At 51.8% G+C, this 17,393-nt stretch overlaps 1 protein-coding gene across 2 annotated transcripts in view; it reads right to left on the bottom strand.

The window, feature by feature from the left end:
• GYG2 (glycogenin 2) overlaps window positions 1-9,193 on the bottom strand; it is a 37,626-nt gene extending 28,433 nt beyond the window's left edge. Inside the window, exons 1-3 of one of the 2 annotated variants that reach the window (XM_070501819.1) lie at window positions 9,055-9,193; window positions 8,176-8,316; window positions 3,277-3,418 (exon numbers count right to left, since the gene is read on the bottom strand). In XM_070501819.1, coding sequence (XP_070357920.1) covers window positions 3,277-3,418; window positions 8,176-8,182 — 149 coding nt within the window. In that variant the 5' untranslated portion in view covers window positions 8,183-8,316; window positions 9,055-9,193. Of the gene's footprint in view, window positions 1-3,276; window positions 3,419-8,175; window positions 8,317-9,054 lie in introns of those variants that run through there. The other variant, XM_044768220.2, reaches the window with a different exon arrangement.
• Between the last annotated feature and the right edge of the window lie 8,200 nt (window positions 9,194-17,393).

Raw genomic sequence — 17,393 nt, 5'->3', positions numbered from 1 at the left:
GAGTCCATATTTTCCTGAATTTTATTGAAAGCACACCTCGGATCTTTTCCCAACCTTCTTCTGTCTCCTGCGGTAACTCTTTCTCACAAGTATGCTCTTCCCCTGAACTTGAGTGTGGGACGACCCCACCTTAAGTTGGAGAAACTTTTGGTGGGCTCCATGGTGATTTTAATGCTTCCATGTCTTCACCTTGAAATAAGACCTGGGTTCTCCCACCTTAGGGTCCCTCGGGCGTGGGGCGGGGAGAGTCTTCTGGTCTCCCCAGTACTGAGCTGGCCAAGGTAACTTGAAATCACTCATTTAATGATTTAACAGAGGAGAGGGCAGGAGGCTACATGAGGTACATTCCCACGTCTTTCTACTGTGTAATGACGCCGCTGTGCATGGAGCCAAGACTCCTCCATCCGCTGACCCAGCTTCCTTTCCTAGTGCCACCTCTAAGCGGGATAATCCCTTCCTGGAATGGCCATCCAGCATGCCAGACGCAAGCCCATGCAAACTCCTCAAGCCTCCTTCAAACTCTGGGACTCTCCGTGGCCTCCAAGGCTGCCCACTCTCAAGATCAAAAGAGCAAAACACAGAGCCTGAGTCGCGTCTACCAACGGCCAAGTCCTGCCTTCAGCCGTCATCTCCTCTGCCCTCCCACGGTGAGGGAAAGGCCACTATCCTTCCTGACTCACCCTGCACACGAATGCCAAACTCTTCTGGAAGCCGCCCCCGCACTGACAAAGTGGAGGAAGGTCATGATGCCCAGAAGCTCCATCACAAGCTCCTCCAAATGGCAGGCGTTTGGACCGTTTCTCCAGAAGCCCCACCTTCATGAAACGCTGCTGCTTCTGAGAAGGATGCTGGACATCTGCCCTCGCCTCCTTCCCCCATCTACACAGGGGCTGCCGTCAGATGCCACCCGCCCGGTTCCCCTCTGCTACAGGGCTTTCCTACTGGCAAATTCACAAAGGACCTTGGTTGGGGGGCGGGTGGTGACCAAAACGCATATGCTCCCATTTCCACATGGTTCCAGGTTGCACCGAATGCTCTTTCACACATGCTCCCCTATAGCAAGAGTTTCGGAGCTTGAACATCCTGCCTGGCGTCACAGGAAAGGGAGGGTTGTAAATCCCATCAGGCAACTCCACATCCGAAGCTTACATCACTAACTCCCACTGTTCTCAATGTTCTTGCACTGGCTGCTTTCAAGAGAATTCTCTTGAATAGAAAAAAAAAAGAAAATAACATTCTATCCTCTCTTCCTCCACTGGCATCATCACTGTTCAAATGGACAGCTAAACTGAGGGGCCATCGGTTACCTGGAAGCAGCCAGAAGGAATCGTCTCCCAAGTGAACTAACGCAATTCATGATATTCTGATAATACCATCACGTGTCTCTCTACAAATGAGAACATTGCCACGCTCGAGTCTCAGAGTGTATAAGGCACATGCTCTACAGAACAAGAGTGCTGAGCAGCTGCAGTGTTGTGTATCTGTGAGCATGCAGAGATGGAAGCACAGATGTCCTTATGAATCCAAGGATGGAGTCATCCGTGACCTCCCAACTCAACTCCTGCCTCATGATTTCAAGCTGAGCGTCTGTAGCTCCCAGACCCTAAATCCCTGGTCCTAAATCAGGTCAGCCCATGGCACTCAGCTTTTCCCAGGAATCAAGTCCTGGACTCAACATGGCACTCGGCTCTTCCTAGGAAACAAGTCGTGGACCCATCATGGACCCATCATGACATGGACCCATCATGAACTCATCATGGAATAGACTCATCATGGATCTACTATGGCATGGACCTATCGTGGACTCATCATGGATCCATCATGGAATGGACCCATCATGGGTCCACTATGGCATGGACCCATCATGGCAGGGACCTATCATGGACTCATCATGTACCCATCATGGACTCATCATGGATCCACCATGGACCCATCATGGAATGGACCCATCATGGATCCACCATGGCATGGACCTATCAGGGACTCATCATGGACCCATCATGGCATGGACCCATGATGGCATGAACCCATGATGGATCCATCACGGAACAAAACTCCCTTTGTTCCTACCTGCCAAAGCTTCCCTCTATGGGACACTGTGTCTGCGGCAGCATGAAGTAACCAGGTGCCAATGGGAAGTCCCACTTAGCCTGGGCTTGTGCTGTTTGCCCTACATTCCCTCCATGCCAGGGTCTCCCCTCTCCTTCCTCAGACCCTCCAACCCACCCTTGTTGACCACTGACCTTGGGACAGCTCGCGATCTCTTATCATAGTAAGGTGGCATAGTAAGGATAGTAGGTGGCAGAGTGGAGCATTGAGAGACAAGGACTCCAGAGCAAGCTGGGATCCTAGCTCTGCCCCTCATGCCTGAGTGGGTCTCAGGAAAGGTCAGAAGACAGCAGCAACAATAGCACCCAACCCAAGAGGAGTCTTGAGCTTTAAATGAGTGGAGTAGGTGTAAGAAGCTCGCAGTAGCGCCTCCTAAGAGCTGGCCGTTCGCATTGTCATCAGGCCGTCCCAGGAGTTCCAGCTCTCAGGACCCAGAGAATCTGGGCATCACGACTGCTGTGCTCTGGATGCTTATCTACCACCTGTCACACGCACAGCCAGGCTCCTCTCTCTACATGGTTGTTCTATCTCCTATCCTTGCCTGAATTGCCTACGTCCAGACTTCCTTTCCATGACAATCAAGAAAAACCGAGCTATCCTTGTACCCAGCCATGCATTCAGCAGAACAACAGAACTCCCATGCACAGCCACCTGGAGACACCGCTACACACCATCACAGGGAGAGACCCAACAGAGACACACGCTCAAGAGGAAGCAGAAACCTAGTCTACACATTGGATGGCTCTATAGAGCCAAATGTGAACTTCTATGATTTTGGGCTCAAATCTCCAACTTAGTTCACAATAGTTGCTTTTCAAATTCCCCCCACCCCCCAAAAACTTTGACTTCTGAATTTCCATCGCTGAGACAATGAACAGTAAGCATACACAATATTATTTTCTAAGTACTCTGGAGTCAATGACACACCGTGACAGATTTCCCTACCTTAAGGATGACTCGAGGGTCCTCTACAAATGCCAGATGACCCCCATGATTGCCAGCAGTCCAAGCCCAAGAATGGACCCATCATGGATCCACTATGGCATGGACTCATCATGGCATGGACCTATCCACGCCATGTTCCTGGGACCCCCTTGACCACAGTGGACCTTGCTTCCACTGGAGGAAGAGCCACCAGCTGGGCACAGGTGCATCTCCCAGTTTTACCTGAGCAGGCTGGACACGTGAGGGGTGATCAGCACCACCAGCTTCCTGGTCAGCCTCTGGTTCCTCAGTGACTGCCCCAGGACCAGGGCCCCCTGGCAGTAGACGTCATTGGTGGCCAGCGTGACAAAGGCCTGGTCAGACACTGTAGATAGAGACACAAACAGCAGAGTCACGCTCCTGACGGATCTCACGGGATGGCGGGTTGATGCTCGCTCCTCTTCTCCTGTCAAGTTCACAACTCATACCCACTAACCATTGGGTGTCCCACACGGGTTCCTCAGGCACATTCGCACACCTCCTTTCCTTAAACACACACACACACACACACACACACACACACACACAGGAAAAGTGCGAGGAAATCCTCAACACGAGGCGAAGCCACCCAGAGTAGGACTAAAACGTCCTGATGCTACAAATCCGCCAATATGCACGCCTAAGACCGCTGGTTTTGTTTTGCACTCAGGTCTCAAAAACTCACCCCAAATATTTGAGTCTCAGCTGAAAACACTGTGAAAGGTGGAACAACACTGGGATTATCCCAGTGACAATGAAGATGCCCGCCCAGCTCAACAGAAGTGTGCTCCCTGGAGGAGCGGCCAGATCCGCTCATTAAATTCTGCACAGACCAGTTGTTGGAAAGACTTCAACTCAAGGATATATGAGGTTGAGGAGACGGGAGAGGGGAAAATATATTGTTTCATTCACCAGGATGTTCTTAGTTTCCCAACGTCTCAAGAGGAGAGGAAGAAACTCAAAGGGCAGATCCAACTGATGGCAATCTTAAGTCTCAGGGCATAGTCGTGGCGTTAACTTCCACAGGGACTTGCAAACGATTGAATTCTTGGGTCCCCAAGAGCTTGTTGCCAGGATAAAGACAATGGGACAAAGAGATCCTTGCCTTGTGCCGGCTACTGTGCTGTCTGCAGAAATTAAAATTCGCGGCAGGTAGCCTGGGGCCAGAACACACAGGGCAGCCCCCGAGAGGCCCACAGACTCACAGTCATGCTAAATATGACCTGACAAATGGGGCTTCCGAGCCGTGTTCCTGGGGTTCACGCCTTGACCTTTACATTCCATTGGGGTCAATTTCCAAATGTGCCTGTTGCAACAGGTTCCCGTCTACACACTGTCGGGTTTTTTCTTGGATGAGAAGGAATGAGAATTCCTGGCATCTCCACTGTGAGTTGAGAATTACAGACAGCAAACTGAAGAACTCAAGTCTGCAACCCAAAAGGTATGTGTCTGTCTATGTATCTATCTTGGTATCTATCTATCCATCATCTATCTATTTATCATCTATCTATCCATCTATCATCTATCTATCCATCTATCATTTATCTATCTATCTACCATCTATCTATCCATCTATCATCTATCTACCATCTATCATCTATTTATCTATCATCTATCTATCCATCTAACATCTATTATCTATCATCTATCTATCTATCATCTGTTATCTATCTACCATCCATGCATCTATCATCTATCTATCATTTATCTACAATCAATCTATTATCTATCATCTTTCTATCATCTATGAATAATCCATCATATGTCATCTGTCTACCATCTGTGTAACTATGTGTCAAATCTATCATCTATCTACTATTTATCTAGAAACAATCTATTATCTATCATGCATCTATCACCTATCTATCTATAACCTGTCATCTATCATCTAGCTAGCTAGCTAGCTAGCTATTTACCATCCATCTATCTATCTATGTATCATGTATCTATCTATCTATTTATCTATCTATCTAGTTTTTTTAAACAACTGGCTTAAAACAATGCACCGTTCACTCTCTAGGGACACAGATAGTATTCACAGAAATGTGCAGAACGAGAAAAATATGACGGAAAAGGTGAGACGCGTAGCTCTGCCACGAGGAGTTTGAGGGGCGGAGAGACATCCTGGTGGAAAACGTCCGAGAAAGAGGTCTGGAGGAAAACAAAGGTCCTTGGAGGACTCCTCCCCAGAGCTCACGGTGACTAGGGAAGCCCAGGACCAGAACAGACCACCCCGTGACCACTGGCCATCCAGAGAAGAGGACCACTAGGGTGTCCTGATCCAGTATGACTGGTGTCCTTATGAGAAGAGGAGATGAGGACACAGACACGCACAGACGGACGACCGGGTGAGGACATGCGGAGAAGACACATCCATATGCCAAGGAGAGAGGCCTCAGGAGGGACCAGCCCTGCCCACACCTGGATCCCAGACATCCAGCCTCCAGGATGGGGAGACCATCAATGTGTGTTGTTTAAGCCGCCCCATCTGTGGTCCTTTGTTATGGCCCCCGGAGCAAACTCATACAATGGGGCGTTAAAGTCAGGGAGCAGACGCAGGGATGGTGTACCCACCCTGGGAAAACAATGACAGCGATCACCACGTTTAACTTCACATTCAATCGCCCTTCTCTGACTGAGGAATCACCTTTTTCCACTGAGCCTCATGTCCATCCTTGTAACGGTCTACTATATTTCCCACTGAAGCACTTCGGATCGGATCCTCCCCAAAGAAAAAGTAAATTCCCAACAGAGCTACGGGATGAGTTCATCTTGGTGGCCGTTCCTGTTGGCTATTCCTGAAGAGAGCGTTCAATTCTTTCTAACCGGAAGGCGACATGAAGACGTGAAAAATATCTCACCAGCTCATTTTCCAATCCTTCATTGGTCAGAAGCACGTTCCATCGTACCTAAGAAAACTGACACTTCATTTGCTAGATTTGTTTTGACTCAACATGGTTGATAAAAACGGGCTTCCCTCACTGGAGAGTTATAAAACCAGACGCCAGAACAAGTAAATTTTTGACCAGCTCGTGTTTCTGACCCACACGGTGTGGACGCATCGGCTGCTTCTGCATGAGAAACACCAACATCTATCGCGGGGGGAGGCCGAGAGGTCCTGGGAGCAGAGGGAACTGCCATGTCTGTGGACTGATTATTGAGCCTGTCAACAGGATGAAGACGGCAGCAGTGAAGAAAAGAGACCCTCTGGCCAGCGACCCCCAAGACGTGCGTCTCTGAATGTTAGCCACCACGGCCCCAGGCACGATGCTGCAAATTCACGCCTGGATCTACGCTGCATCTCAGCGCAAACTCAGAGCAGCGGATTCCAACGGAACAGAGGATGGAACGTTCATCGATAGACCTTCCGTTCCCACATGGCCTTACCCTGAAGAAACTACCAGACCATCAAGTTTTGGTGTGGCACCAAAGAACATCCCCCATTACCCAAGGCCACCGCACGGACAGGGAGAGCTTCCATGCAACATGGCGCCCGGGGGTCTGGATTTTTGGCACGAGCACAGAGTGGGAAAACACTGTCCTCCAGCCCCAGGTAAAGAAAAAAAGATATTCTTGCAAACTCAAGTGCAGCCTGAAGACTGTGCTGGCTGACAGTTTTACGATGATGCTATGAGACACGTTTCCTTCTGTTCCTAGCCTGCCCTCCATTCAACTCATCTTCCAGCCTCCCCCCGAAATAACACCGGCAGCTTCCTCCTCGGCCCCTCGCCTTTCCTGAAAGGTGGCGTTTGTTTCCTGCAAAGTGTTGGATGGCCACATCGGCCCTCCCAGCACATTCCAGGGCTGATGGAGATGGGTCCGCATGTCCGGGGTTGAATGCTGCCATTATGCAGGCCCTAGCGGCTTTGGGGGAACGTGGTTTTCATGCCGGAGACCTCCAAACCACTCCCTGGAACAGAGAAGGCTTTCTGCGTCCCCTCGGAGCCGAATCTCACAGCACGCCACAGAAAAGCCCCCTTTTGCCCCGGTCCCCGCAAACTCCCTTCCTATGGCCAGTGAGGAGGAAGACAGCACAGAAGCCGCTCGGCGAGTAACCACATCGCTCCTCTGGACAAAAACTAACCTGTTTTTTTAAAAACTGGACTCACGAATGATCCGGTCTGGTCTGATGCAACAGGGGGGTGTCTTAATACCAACAGGACAGGCCTCTTTCTCGCAAATATTCCGCATCACGTCTCTCCGCCTCTGAAGTCGACTGTCCCCATGTGATGTTCGAAAAACCCAAGGGCAGGCAGACAGGACCGAATCTGAGCCCTGGAGGGCCCGGCCTTGCCAGAAGTCCCAGCCAGCCAGCCACCCTAGGCCGGCTGCCCTGGTCAGAGATTAACCAGAGCTCTTTATGGGAATAACAAATTATGGGGGGCGGGGGGGGGGGTACCCAAAGGCCTTGACATCCCAGAGTTTTAGGGGCATGAACTTCCCGTTAATGTCTCCCACAGTTCAACACTATTGCCAAGAAACCAGCCCATTTCAACTCTCAGAGCTTTTTTTTTTTTTTTTTTAATGAGTAGGGAGGCCCTAATAGGGAACCAGGTGTTTTGGGTTTTTTAAGGTTTTTTTTCTTCTGTGAGGAAGATTGGCCCTGAGCTAACATCTGTTGCCAATCTTCCTCTTTTTTTGTTTTTTTTTTTTTTCCTCCCCAAAGTCCCAGTACATAGTTGTATATCCTGGTTGTGGGTCATTCTGGTCCTATGTGGCATGCTGCCACAGCGAGGCTTGATGAGCCGTGTGTAGGTCGGTGCCCAAGATCGGAACCGGTGAATTCAAGGCCGCCAAAGCGGAGCGCGCACACTTAACCCCTTGGCCCCAGGTAGGCCCCTCCCAGGGCTGTTTTTTACAGGAGAATGAGGAAATCCCAACGCCCCCGACCATGCTATAAATGGCCCCCTCCCACATCTCCAGCTGCTCTGGGTGACGCCAGCCCCCTCCAGCCCCGGGGAGGTGTTGGGGAGGCAGATAATGGGAGATGAGAGGTTTGGGGAGATGGGGAGGGTAAAGCGGGGGTCTCGCCAAGCGCAGACTAATGTCCCGTGTGCCCGCAGGAGCAGGGAGGCTGAAGGAGAGGAGCATTCGCGGACTCACCCGACATGGTCCGCGGCTCCGCGCGCAGTGGGCACCCTGGGGCCGGCTCGCGCCTGGGCGCGGTGGGTGGGACGGACTCCCCGGCCTCCAGCCGGGCCTAGCAGAGGCGTCGTCTCCTGGGGGCCGTGCAGATTTCCAGGCCTGCGGGCAACAGCTTTGCATTCTCAACACCCATGGCTGCAGCCTCAACCTAGCGCCCCCCACCCACCCACCCACCCCTGTGTCACTTGGGCCCCGCTCAACCCTGGCCACCTCCACAACCCCCGCACCCTGCACCTCCTCCTCCGCCCAGGCTCCCCTCGACCCCCTGCCCGCCCTGGAGTCACCTGGGACCCCATTGCACCCCGGCCACCCCCGCACCCCGCGTCTCCTCGGCGCTCCGCGACAGCCTCTGGCACCCAGCCTTTGCCCACCCGGTGTCCTCAGCGGCCCCACCGCGCTGGCACTTCCTCCTGGCTCCAGGGCAGCTTCTGCCCCCCTCCTCCCCCCCGCCCCATACCCCTGGACTCCCCACCCGCTCCTCTGCGCTCCGGGCGGCCCGTGCCGCCACCCTAGGCCGCCACTCCCCGATGACCCCCTTCCGCTCGGGCCCCCCCCCCCCACTGCACCCCACACCCCTGAACCTCACCCCTCCTCCGAATTCGGGCAGCCTCTGCCCGCCCCCTCAGGTCCTCCGCAGCGCCCAGGCGGCCTCCACGCCCCCTGCACTCCTCCTGCGTCCCCCGCACCGCCTGTGCGCTCCGGGCGGCCTCTGCCCCCATCCTGGCCCGGCGCCCCGCGATTACTCCCTTCTGCTCCGGTCCACCCCTGCACCCCGCTCCTCGCCGCTCCTCCGGACTCGGGCAGCATGCGCCCCCCGCACCCCTGCGCCCCTCGCACCTCCTGCGCGCCCAGACAGCCTCTGTGCCTCCGGGCCCCCGCCGCGCCCAGGCCGCCTCCACGCCCCCGGCACTCCTGTGCCCCCGGGCAGCCGCGGCCCGCCTGGTGCTGGGAGGCCCCGAGGACGGCGATTGGCCGCCCGCCGGAAGCCCGGCCCCACCCGCCCGCCGCGGGGACCGGGTCTCGGCCGCCACCGCCCCCCCCCCCCCCCCCCCGCCTGGGGTCCGCCTCCGCCGCCGGCCGCGGGGAGAGCCGGGGAGGGGCGGTGGCTGCCTTACACTCCTGTCCCCGCCCCTGCCCCCCACCGCCCCCGCCCTGCTGAATCCGGGAGGCCGCGGTTACTAGATTTGCACAGGTAACCTTTATCCAGCCCGTCCCAGAGTAAATGTTTGCCATGGCTGCGCGGGGCCTGGGCCCAAGGCCAGCGCGCTGCTCCGCCCACGGCCCAGGGAGGAGGCCGCGCGGGCAACAGCCCAGCCCGGCCTGGGCAGAAAAGAGTCTTAGCGAATTCGGGGCTGCAGACTAGGAGAGTGAATAAGCGAATGCATGCACGAGGGAATAAAGGAATGACTGAGTGAATGAGTGAGTTGAATGCATGAATGAGTAAAGGAAGGAGTGAGTTCATGCAGGCATGAGTGGGTGCACGCAGGAAGGAATGAGTTCACGTAGGCGTGACTGAATGAATGACTGCGTGTACTCGTGAATGAATGTGTGCATGTGTGTGAGTGAATTAATTCAATGCACGACTGAGTGAACGAATAAATGAGTGTGTGACGCATGCATGAAAATCAGTGCTCCCAGCCTTTTGCATCCAAGTCCTTTCTGGCTCCCCAAAGCTCCAGTGCTGGAGATAAGGGGCCTGGGAGGGACCCTCTGCGCATGTTGGGTCTAGATCAGAGCCCCCAGGATCCAAGCCGGCAGGGACCTGTCTGGGAAGGCCAAGGTGCCCAGCTGGTCCTGGGGGTGGTGGGCAATGGGACGATGCCCCTCATTGCAGCCAACTGCAGGGGAGAGGGGAGGATGTGGACCAGGCATGCCAGCCCTTACGATTTGTCCTAAGAAGTCCCCGGTTATTTCATGGACTGTCCTGATTATGGGCAAGTCGTTGAAGTCAACAGTCCTGAACTGGGTGGGCCGAGGAGCTCTGTGGTTCAAATGTGGCGCCTCCCCCACCCCCACCCCGGGGCCACCAGTTTGAAACCTCAGGCTGCAGCATGATTACACTGAATGTACAGAGAGAAGGGAAGCGGAGCAGGGAAGCGGGCGCCCGGGGATGCAGTCCTGGGGAGCTGAGCATCTGGGACACACACCTTGAGTGTGGAAGAAGCAATTATTTCAGGAACTCTCCCATCTCGGTGGACCTCCTTGGTCCCGTAGCTTGTCATTGCACTGCTGTCTCAAGCGTGCAAGGGACATATATATCAACAGAAGGACTTGACGTTCCTGTTGCGCAGGAACTGAGCAACTAGACTTCCTGCTCCACAAATGTCACCTGGAGGGAGGGAACGGAGGGAGAAGAACCAGATGGGGTCATCTCCCCACTTAAACCAACCCTGTGCCCCAGCATGTCCAACCCACGGCACTTCTACACCACCACCGCAGACGTCAACACAGTTAAAAATGACGAATGAGGTCTCCACATTATTATGAGAACCCTTTTGTCCCCCCGCCCCGCCCCCCACGCAGTTCTGGGCCTCAGGGAACCCTCCCCCCAGGGTTCCATATCTTACACTTTGAGAACCAAGACAATTCAGGCTCCAAGAGTGAGAAAAGAAATCTTAGAAGGGCCGAGGGGACGTCGTCCATGGGAACCCTATCAGTGCAGTGGGCCGTGGATGTCCAAGGAATGTGGCTCCCCCGGAGCAGGGCTTTGCTGAATTTCATCTGATGCCCCATTATGATAAGTCCCCCTTCACGACCCCACGGGGAATGGGGGCTTTGCCTGCTTAGGAGCGATCAGGGCTCCCTTGCCTTGGAGAAGAAGGGGAGGCACAGAGGAGGAAGGAGCCCCAAGTCCTCGGCACCTGGCCACAGAGACGGCAATAACAGTTGATCATAGCTATCAGCCTTGACGGACAGATAGAGGAGGTGTTTCCAGCTCTAGGTTACAGATGGGCCCAGAGTGGTTAAGAAATCGCATCCAGGTGACGAGGGAACTGGGCGAGGCCAGCTGGGAAACGTGAGGGCAGGGCCCCACCTCATCACGCTGACCCTATCCACACTCACGGCCTCAAAAATGCAGATCTAGGGAGCCGGCCTGGTGGTGTAATGGTTAGGTTCGTGCACTCCTCTTCAGCAGCCTGGGGTTTGTAGGTTCAGATCCCAGGCGTGGTCCTACACACTGGTTATCAAGCTATGCTGTGTCGGTGTCCCACATACAAAATAAGGAAGTTGGCAACAGATGTTCGCTCAGGGCCAATCTTCCTCACCGAAAAAAAAAAAAGTGCCGATCTGGTGTGCAATGAGAGGATCCCTGGTCTGTCTCAACAGAAAAAGGGCATGGGGAAAGTCTCCTATGAGACCATCCCAACAACAGATCCATTTCAAAAGGTCCCAGACACCTCCTGCCTCCTTCACGGCACGGGGGACACTCCCAGCTGGTCCCCTTTCCCTGGGTTAGAAGTCACACCAGCAGGATATCCACCACCCACTAAGGGCCCTCAGAGCTGGGTAATTCTCTGATGTGGGGCCATGCTGTGCACTGTAGGGTGTGGAGCAGCATCCCTGATCTCCACTTTCCAGATGCCCGGAGCATGCTCTTCCCAGCTGTGACATCAGAAATGTCTCCAGACATCACCAGTGTCCCCTGGGGGGCAGGCTCATTGCTGGATTGCTAAATATTGTAAAAAATAGATATAGATAGATAGATAGATGATAGATATAGGTACATAGATATAGATACATATATAGATGATAAATAGATGATACATAGATAGATAGGTAAATAGATAAATGATAGATAGATACAAAGATGGTAGATAGGTGACAGGAAATAGATAGATAGATAGACAGATGATAGATGATAAATAGAGAAATAATAGATGATAGATAATACATAGAATCATAGATTATAGATCATTATAGATAATAGGTAGATGATAGATGACTAAGATGGATGGATAGATAGACAGGTAGATAGGGAGATAAACAGATAGATAGATAATTGGTAGATAGATGATAGATAGAGAAATGATAAATGATAGATAATACATGGAATGGTAGATTATACATCATTATAGATCAAGGTAGATGATAGATAACCAGGATGGATGGATGGATAGTTAGATGGGTAGATAGATAGATTAGATAGATAGATGAAAGATAAATAGAGAAATAATAGATGATAGATAATACATAGAATGATAGATTATAGATCATTATAGGTAATAGGTAGATGATAGATAACTAGGATGGATGGACAGATAGATACATAGATAGATAACTGGTAGATAAATGATAGAGAAATGGTAAATGATAGAATACATAGAATGGTATATTATACATCATAGGTAGATGATAGATAACTAGGATGGATGGATAGATGGATGGATGGATGGTTGGTTGGATGGATGGATGGATGGGTGGGTGGGTGGGTGGATGGATGGATGGATGGATGGATGGATGGATAGATAGATAGATAGATAGATAGATAGATAGATGGATAGATGGATAGATGGATAGATGGATGGATGGATGGATGGTTGGTTGGATGGATAGATAGATGGATAGATGGATGGGTGGGTGGGTGGGTGGATGGATGGATGGATGGATGGATGGATAGATAGATAGATAGATAGATGGATAGATGGATAGATGGATAGATGGATGGATGGATGGATGGTTGGTTGGATGGATAGATAGATGGATAGATGGATGGATGGATAGATGGATGGATGGATAGATGGATGGATGGATGGATGGATGGATGGATGGATGGATGGATAGATGGATGGGTGGGTGGGTGGGTGGATGGATGGATAGATGGATAGATGGATGGATGGATGGATGGATGGATGGATGGGTAGATGGATGGATGGACAGATAGATGAATAGATAGATGGATGGATGGATGGATGGGTTGGTGGGAGGGTGGGTGGGTGGATGGATGGATAGATAGATAGATGGATAGATAGATAGATGGATGGACAGATATTAATCTCTCATGTGAGGTCAGGGTTTCTCAGCCTCAGCACTACTGACAATGGGGCCGGACCACTCTCTGTGGTGGGTCCTCCTGGGCGCTGTAGGGTGTTGGGCAGCATCCCTGGTCTCCACCCACCAGACGCCAGGAGCCAGACCTCCCTCCCAGTTGTAGCAACCAGAAATCTCTCCAGACATTGCCCTGTGGCCTCTGGGGACCAAATCACCCAGGCTGAGAAACTCCCCTGGAAGAAGAGAGACTTCTGGGTGGAAGCCGCCTAGGGCTGAGCCCTCTGCCAGACCCTAAGACAAGACGTGGGAACGTTCCATCTCCCAGATCACCCCACCACGTCTTCGAAGTTTGTGTCAGGGGTCTCTGCATGGAACGATCAAACACGAAACCCAGTGCACACAATCGGGGCTCTGCGTTCTCAAGATGCATGAATGCTGTCGGCCGAGGAGGAATTCATTAGCTGGTTAGCAGGCAAATGGCTGCCTCCCACCTCGCTCTCCGCAGCTCTCTCGCCCTCTTCCTGGCTGACACATCGCTCTCTCTCCAAGCCGAGCAAAAACCTCTGGGCTCCTTTACACCCATCATGTGCCCCTGGGCAGCTTCCCAGGAGCAAAGGTCAAGTCATTCTGGGGTTCCGTCCTGGGGTCTTGCTTCTCGAGGGTCAAGCCTTTGCTGTGCTGGGCATCCTGTGCCATTAGGGTGTTGAGCAGCATCTCTGGTCTCCACCCACCGGATGCCAGGAGTACCCCCACCCGGTTTTGTCAGGACTCTCCCAAACAAAGACAGGGGCTGGAGGAAGGACAGGATTTCATCGGCCCCGGAGAGGACCAGAGAGGCCGGGAGAGTTAAACTGCCGCATTCCAGGTTTGGGGATTAACGGTGCATTCTTGCTGGCTTGCGGAGGGAAACGAGCAGTTTACATGCTATACTGAAACCCAGGCGGCGAGGCAGCGCATTCCTTCCACCCCCACCCCTAAACCAACCCTGTCATTATGATTCCCCACCCAGGAAGAAGCTCTCGGAAAATCAGGGTTTCCTTGGAATACCAACGTTCCATCCAACTCGCAGGAGAACAGGAAATAAGGTCAGGATGGGGTTGAAAGAAGGAAGCATCACCCCCCACCCCAGTGGCCTCATCTCCCACCCCTCTGAGCTGGGTGTGGCTCTGAGCCCTCCCCCCATCTTTGGTTTTCCCAGTGAGTCCTGGGACAGCCCTGGACTGGCAGCCTCCACGTCCCCCCTGGGGGCAATTCTAAGAAATGCACGTTCTGGGATCCACTTAGACGCCCCGGATTCAGAAAACTGAGTCTGGAGATGAGGACGTTTGCATTAACAAGCCCCCTCGATGCACGACGCTCCAGCTTGACCGGCACTGACGGCTTTGACCTTTGGACCCGGTGGGGAGGCCACAGCGGGAGCCGGGATGGCTGGAGAGGGCAGCCAGAGACAAGAATGGGGGGGGAAAACCGCAGAGATGTTTCAAGAGACGGTTTAAGATGCCTGAGCTGGGTGCGTCGGTTTCCCAGCACCAGATACCATCGCCTGCCCCACATACCCAACCCACTCGTCTCCTCCCACCCGCTCCTTCCTGCTCCGAGTTTGTGCTCAGAAAGTGGGGCAGAAGGCAGGAAGCCCCAGGCCATCCGCGCTGACCCCCGGGGGCAAAGGGGAGACCCATTTTTAAACCCAGAGCATGCAGCCCCGCCGTAGGCATTGCTGGGCTGCTGTGCGTGTGGTTCTCCAGGAAGCCGTGCAGAGGGGGCGCCTGGGGACCTCCGGTGTGGACGTGCTCCACGGAAGGCAGTCTCTCCTCCGTGTGCCTGCGAAAAGCTGTTTGCTGACTGCCCCGTGAGGCTGCATTCTCCTAAAGGGCCATTCGGAGAAAATGCATCCTTTTGTTTGTAAACCAGAGACAATATTATCGGTGAGTCACAGGACGTTTTTTAAATCCGGAAGCTTCCAAAAGACACCAACCAATTTGATTGGTAACACGTTTTTTGTGACAAAGGCCCTGCGAATTGAGGCGAAAGATGAGCAAAAGAATGGGAGAAAATATTTGCAATATGCATACACATATATATGTGGGTGTATCACAATTGAAAGTATACATCTATATTTTATACATTGATAAAGGTTGACATAGAAATATGCAAACAACTACAGTTGCAAGCAACTTGATACAAAATAAGCAAAGGCTTTATAGCACCTGCTACTGGCTACCATGCAACCACTGTTCTCTTGCTCATTATTGACAAAGTTGGGGTTTTGCTCCTGGATTCCTGTAACCTCACCTGTGACCCTCAATTTTAGTGAGGGTCTCATTGTGTGTTAATTAGGAATGAGAGGTGGGCTGCTGGCCTGTGGAAGGAAATCTTTACTTTTAAAAGAGGAAAGCCGGGAGGAAATGGTCTTTATTGGGCCTCTGGCTATGGACGGGTGAGGCTACGATGGCTGGAGCTACAGCAGCCCATCTTCCACCAGGAGTGAAACTGGTCAATGATCTGTGAAGGGCAGGATCACAAGAGGCAGAGAACCCGGCCACTGGAGGATAACAGCAACCTCTCAGATTACCCCACCTCAGAGGCCCCAAACCTCAGTAAGTCTTCCTACATGATTCTGTCTTTATGGTTTTAGCCATTTTGAGTTGGCCTTTCTGTCACTTCAGCTAAAAAGCATCCTAATTTATGCAGTCTAGCAGGCTTTCTCAGACATTTTCATCACAAGACTCCTTGACACTCTTAAAAACTATTGAGGAACGCAAACAGCTTTTGTTTTGGTAGGGTCTAAATATCCACATTTTCTGTACTAGAAATTAAAACTGAGCATTTTCGATATTTACTTATTTCAGACATTTAAAGATAACAACAATAATAGAAAATCCATTACATCTCACATAAATAACATGTTTCTATGGAAAAATAAATATATTTTCCAAAGAAAAATTTTTTGGGGGGGAGGAGTAGCATTGTTTATACATTTACAAATCTCTTTAGTCTCTGGCTGATTTCTTAGAAGTATTTGCTCCTACATTCATTTTGTTACCCTACGTTATTCGGGTTGACATATAGGAAAAACATCTGGCCTCACTCAGATGTTTCGTTAGAAAAGGGGGGAGGGTTTTGATAGCTTTTCCACACAATGGTGGACCCTCTTCTTTGATGCTTTGACCAAAGCTTGACAATCGGCGGTTCCTTCAAGGCAAGGCAAGGCAACATGGAATCTGAAAACCCATCCGTGAATTTTCCTGCTCTGTAACGTCAAAGCCCATGGGGCTGCCTTGAACTTCAGACGGATCTTTTACCCACTTAGGATTCTGCAACATCCTGAAGTCACGTGGAGGTCTTCCAAATGTTGGCACATGTCATTACAGAATATACATTTTTAAAACCCCACCTTCGCTCGGATCTCTACCAATCTCATCACGCAAAGGTCTTTAGCTCGAAAAACAAGAGACAACATCTCCCCTGTGAGATTAAGGTTATGGCCTGAATGAGACCTTCTGCATTAACTGAATGCCTGTGTCTCCCAAATTCGTATGTTGAAGCTGTAACCCCCAAGGGGATGGTATTTGGAGGCTGGACCTTTGGGACACGATTAGGGTTAGACGAGGCTGGGATGTCAATCGCCCCATCCCCCCTAACTCCTTCTTCGGTCTACAGCCGTTTTCATTCTTTTCCATTGAGGGGAAATCAGCACATTGTCCTTCTCTGGATCATTTCTGCGGACCCAGCTCTTCAGAGATAGCGGTTCTGGGTGACGCATACCTATTTCAGTGGGGTCTTGTGTGGGAGTAGGAGGGCGACAGCTGCAAAGCACAGATGTGACGACAGCTGGCTGGATTCCGGGCGATGCATTCCGCTTATATTTGGAACTGCGGGGGACGTGCCTCCGTTAGGAAATCGTGGCTTGGACGGATGCCCACCCAAATCACCCAGGGGCTTCCAAGTGAGGAACCCAAGTGGCCCAGAGTGAGAAACCAGACCAGTTAATCTCATCCTCTTAGGAGTCTGACCTTCAGGTAGGTGTTCTCAGGATGGGGCCAGACCCTGGAAATATGGATATATTGATATCAATATACTGAATATTGATATTGATATATTGAAATATTGAGATATTGATGGTTATGTGTTTTTCACCATGAAAAAAAAAATGCACAGCTGACTTTAAAGCTATTCACAAATTTATA

The sequence above is a fragment of the Equus asinus genome, chromosome X (genome assembly GCF_041296235.1).
Source record: "Equus asinus isolate D_3611 breed Donkey chromosome X, EquAss-T2T_v2, whole genome shotgun sequence".
Classification (NCBI taxonomy): Eukaryota; Metazoa; Chordata; class Mammalia; order Perissodactyla; family Equidae; genus Equus; species Equus asinus.
This window is presented reverse-complemented; position numbering and strand designations above follow the sequence as displayed.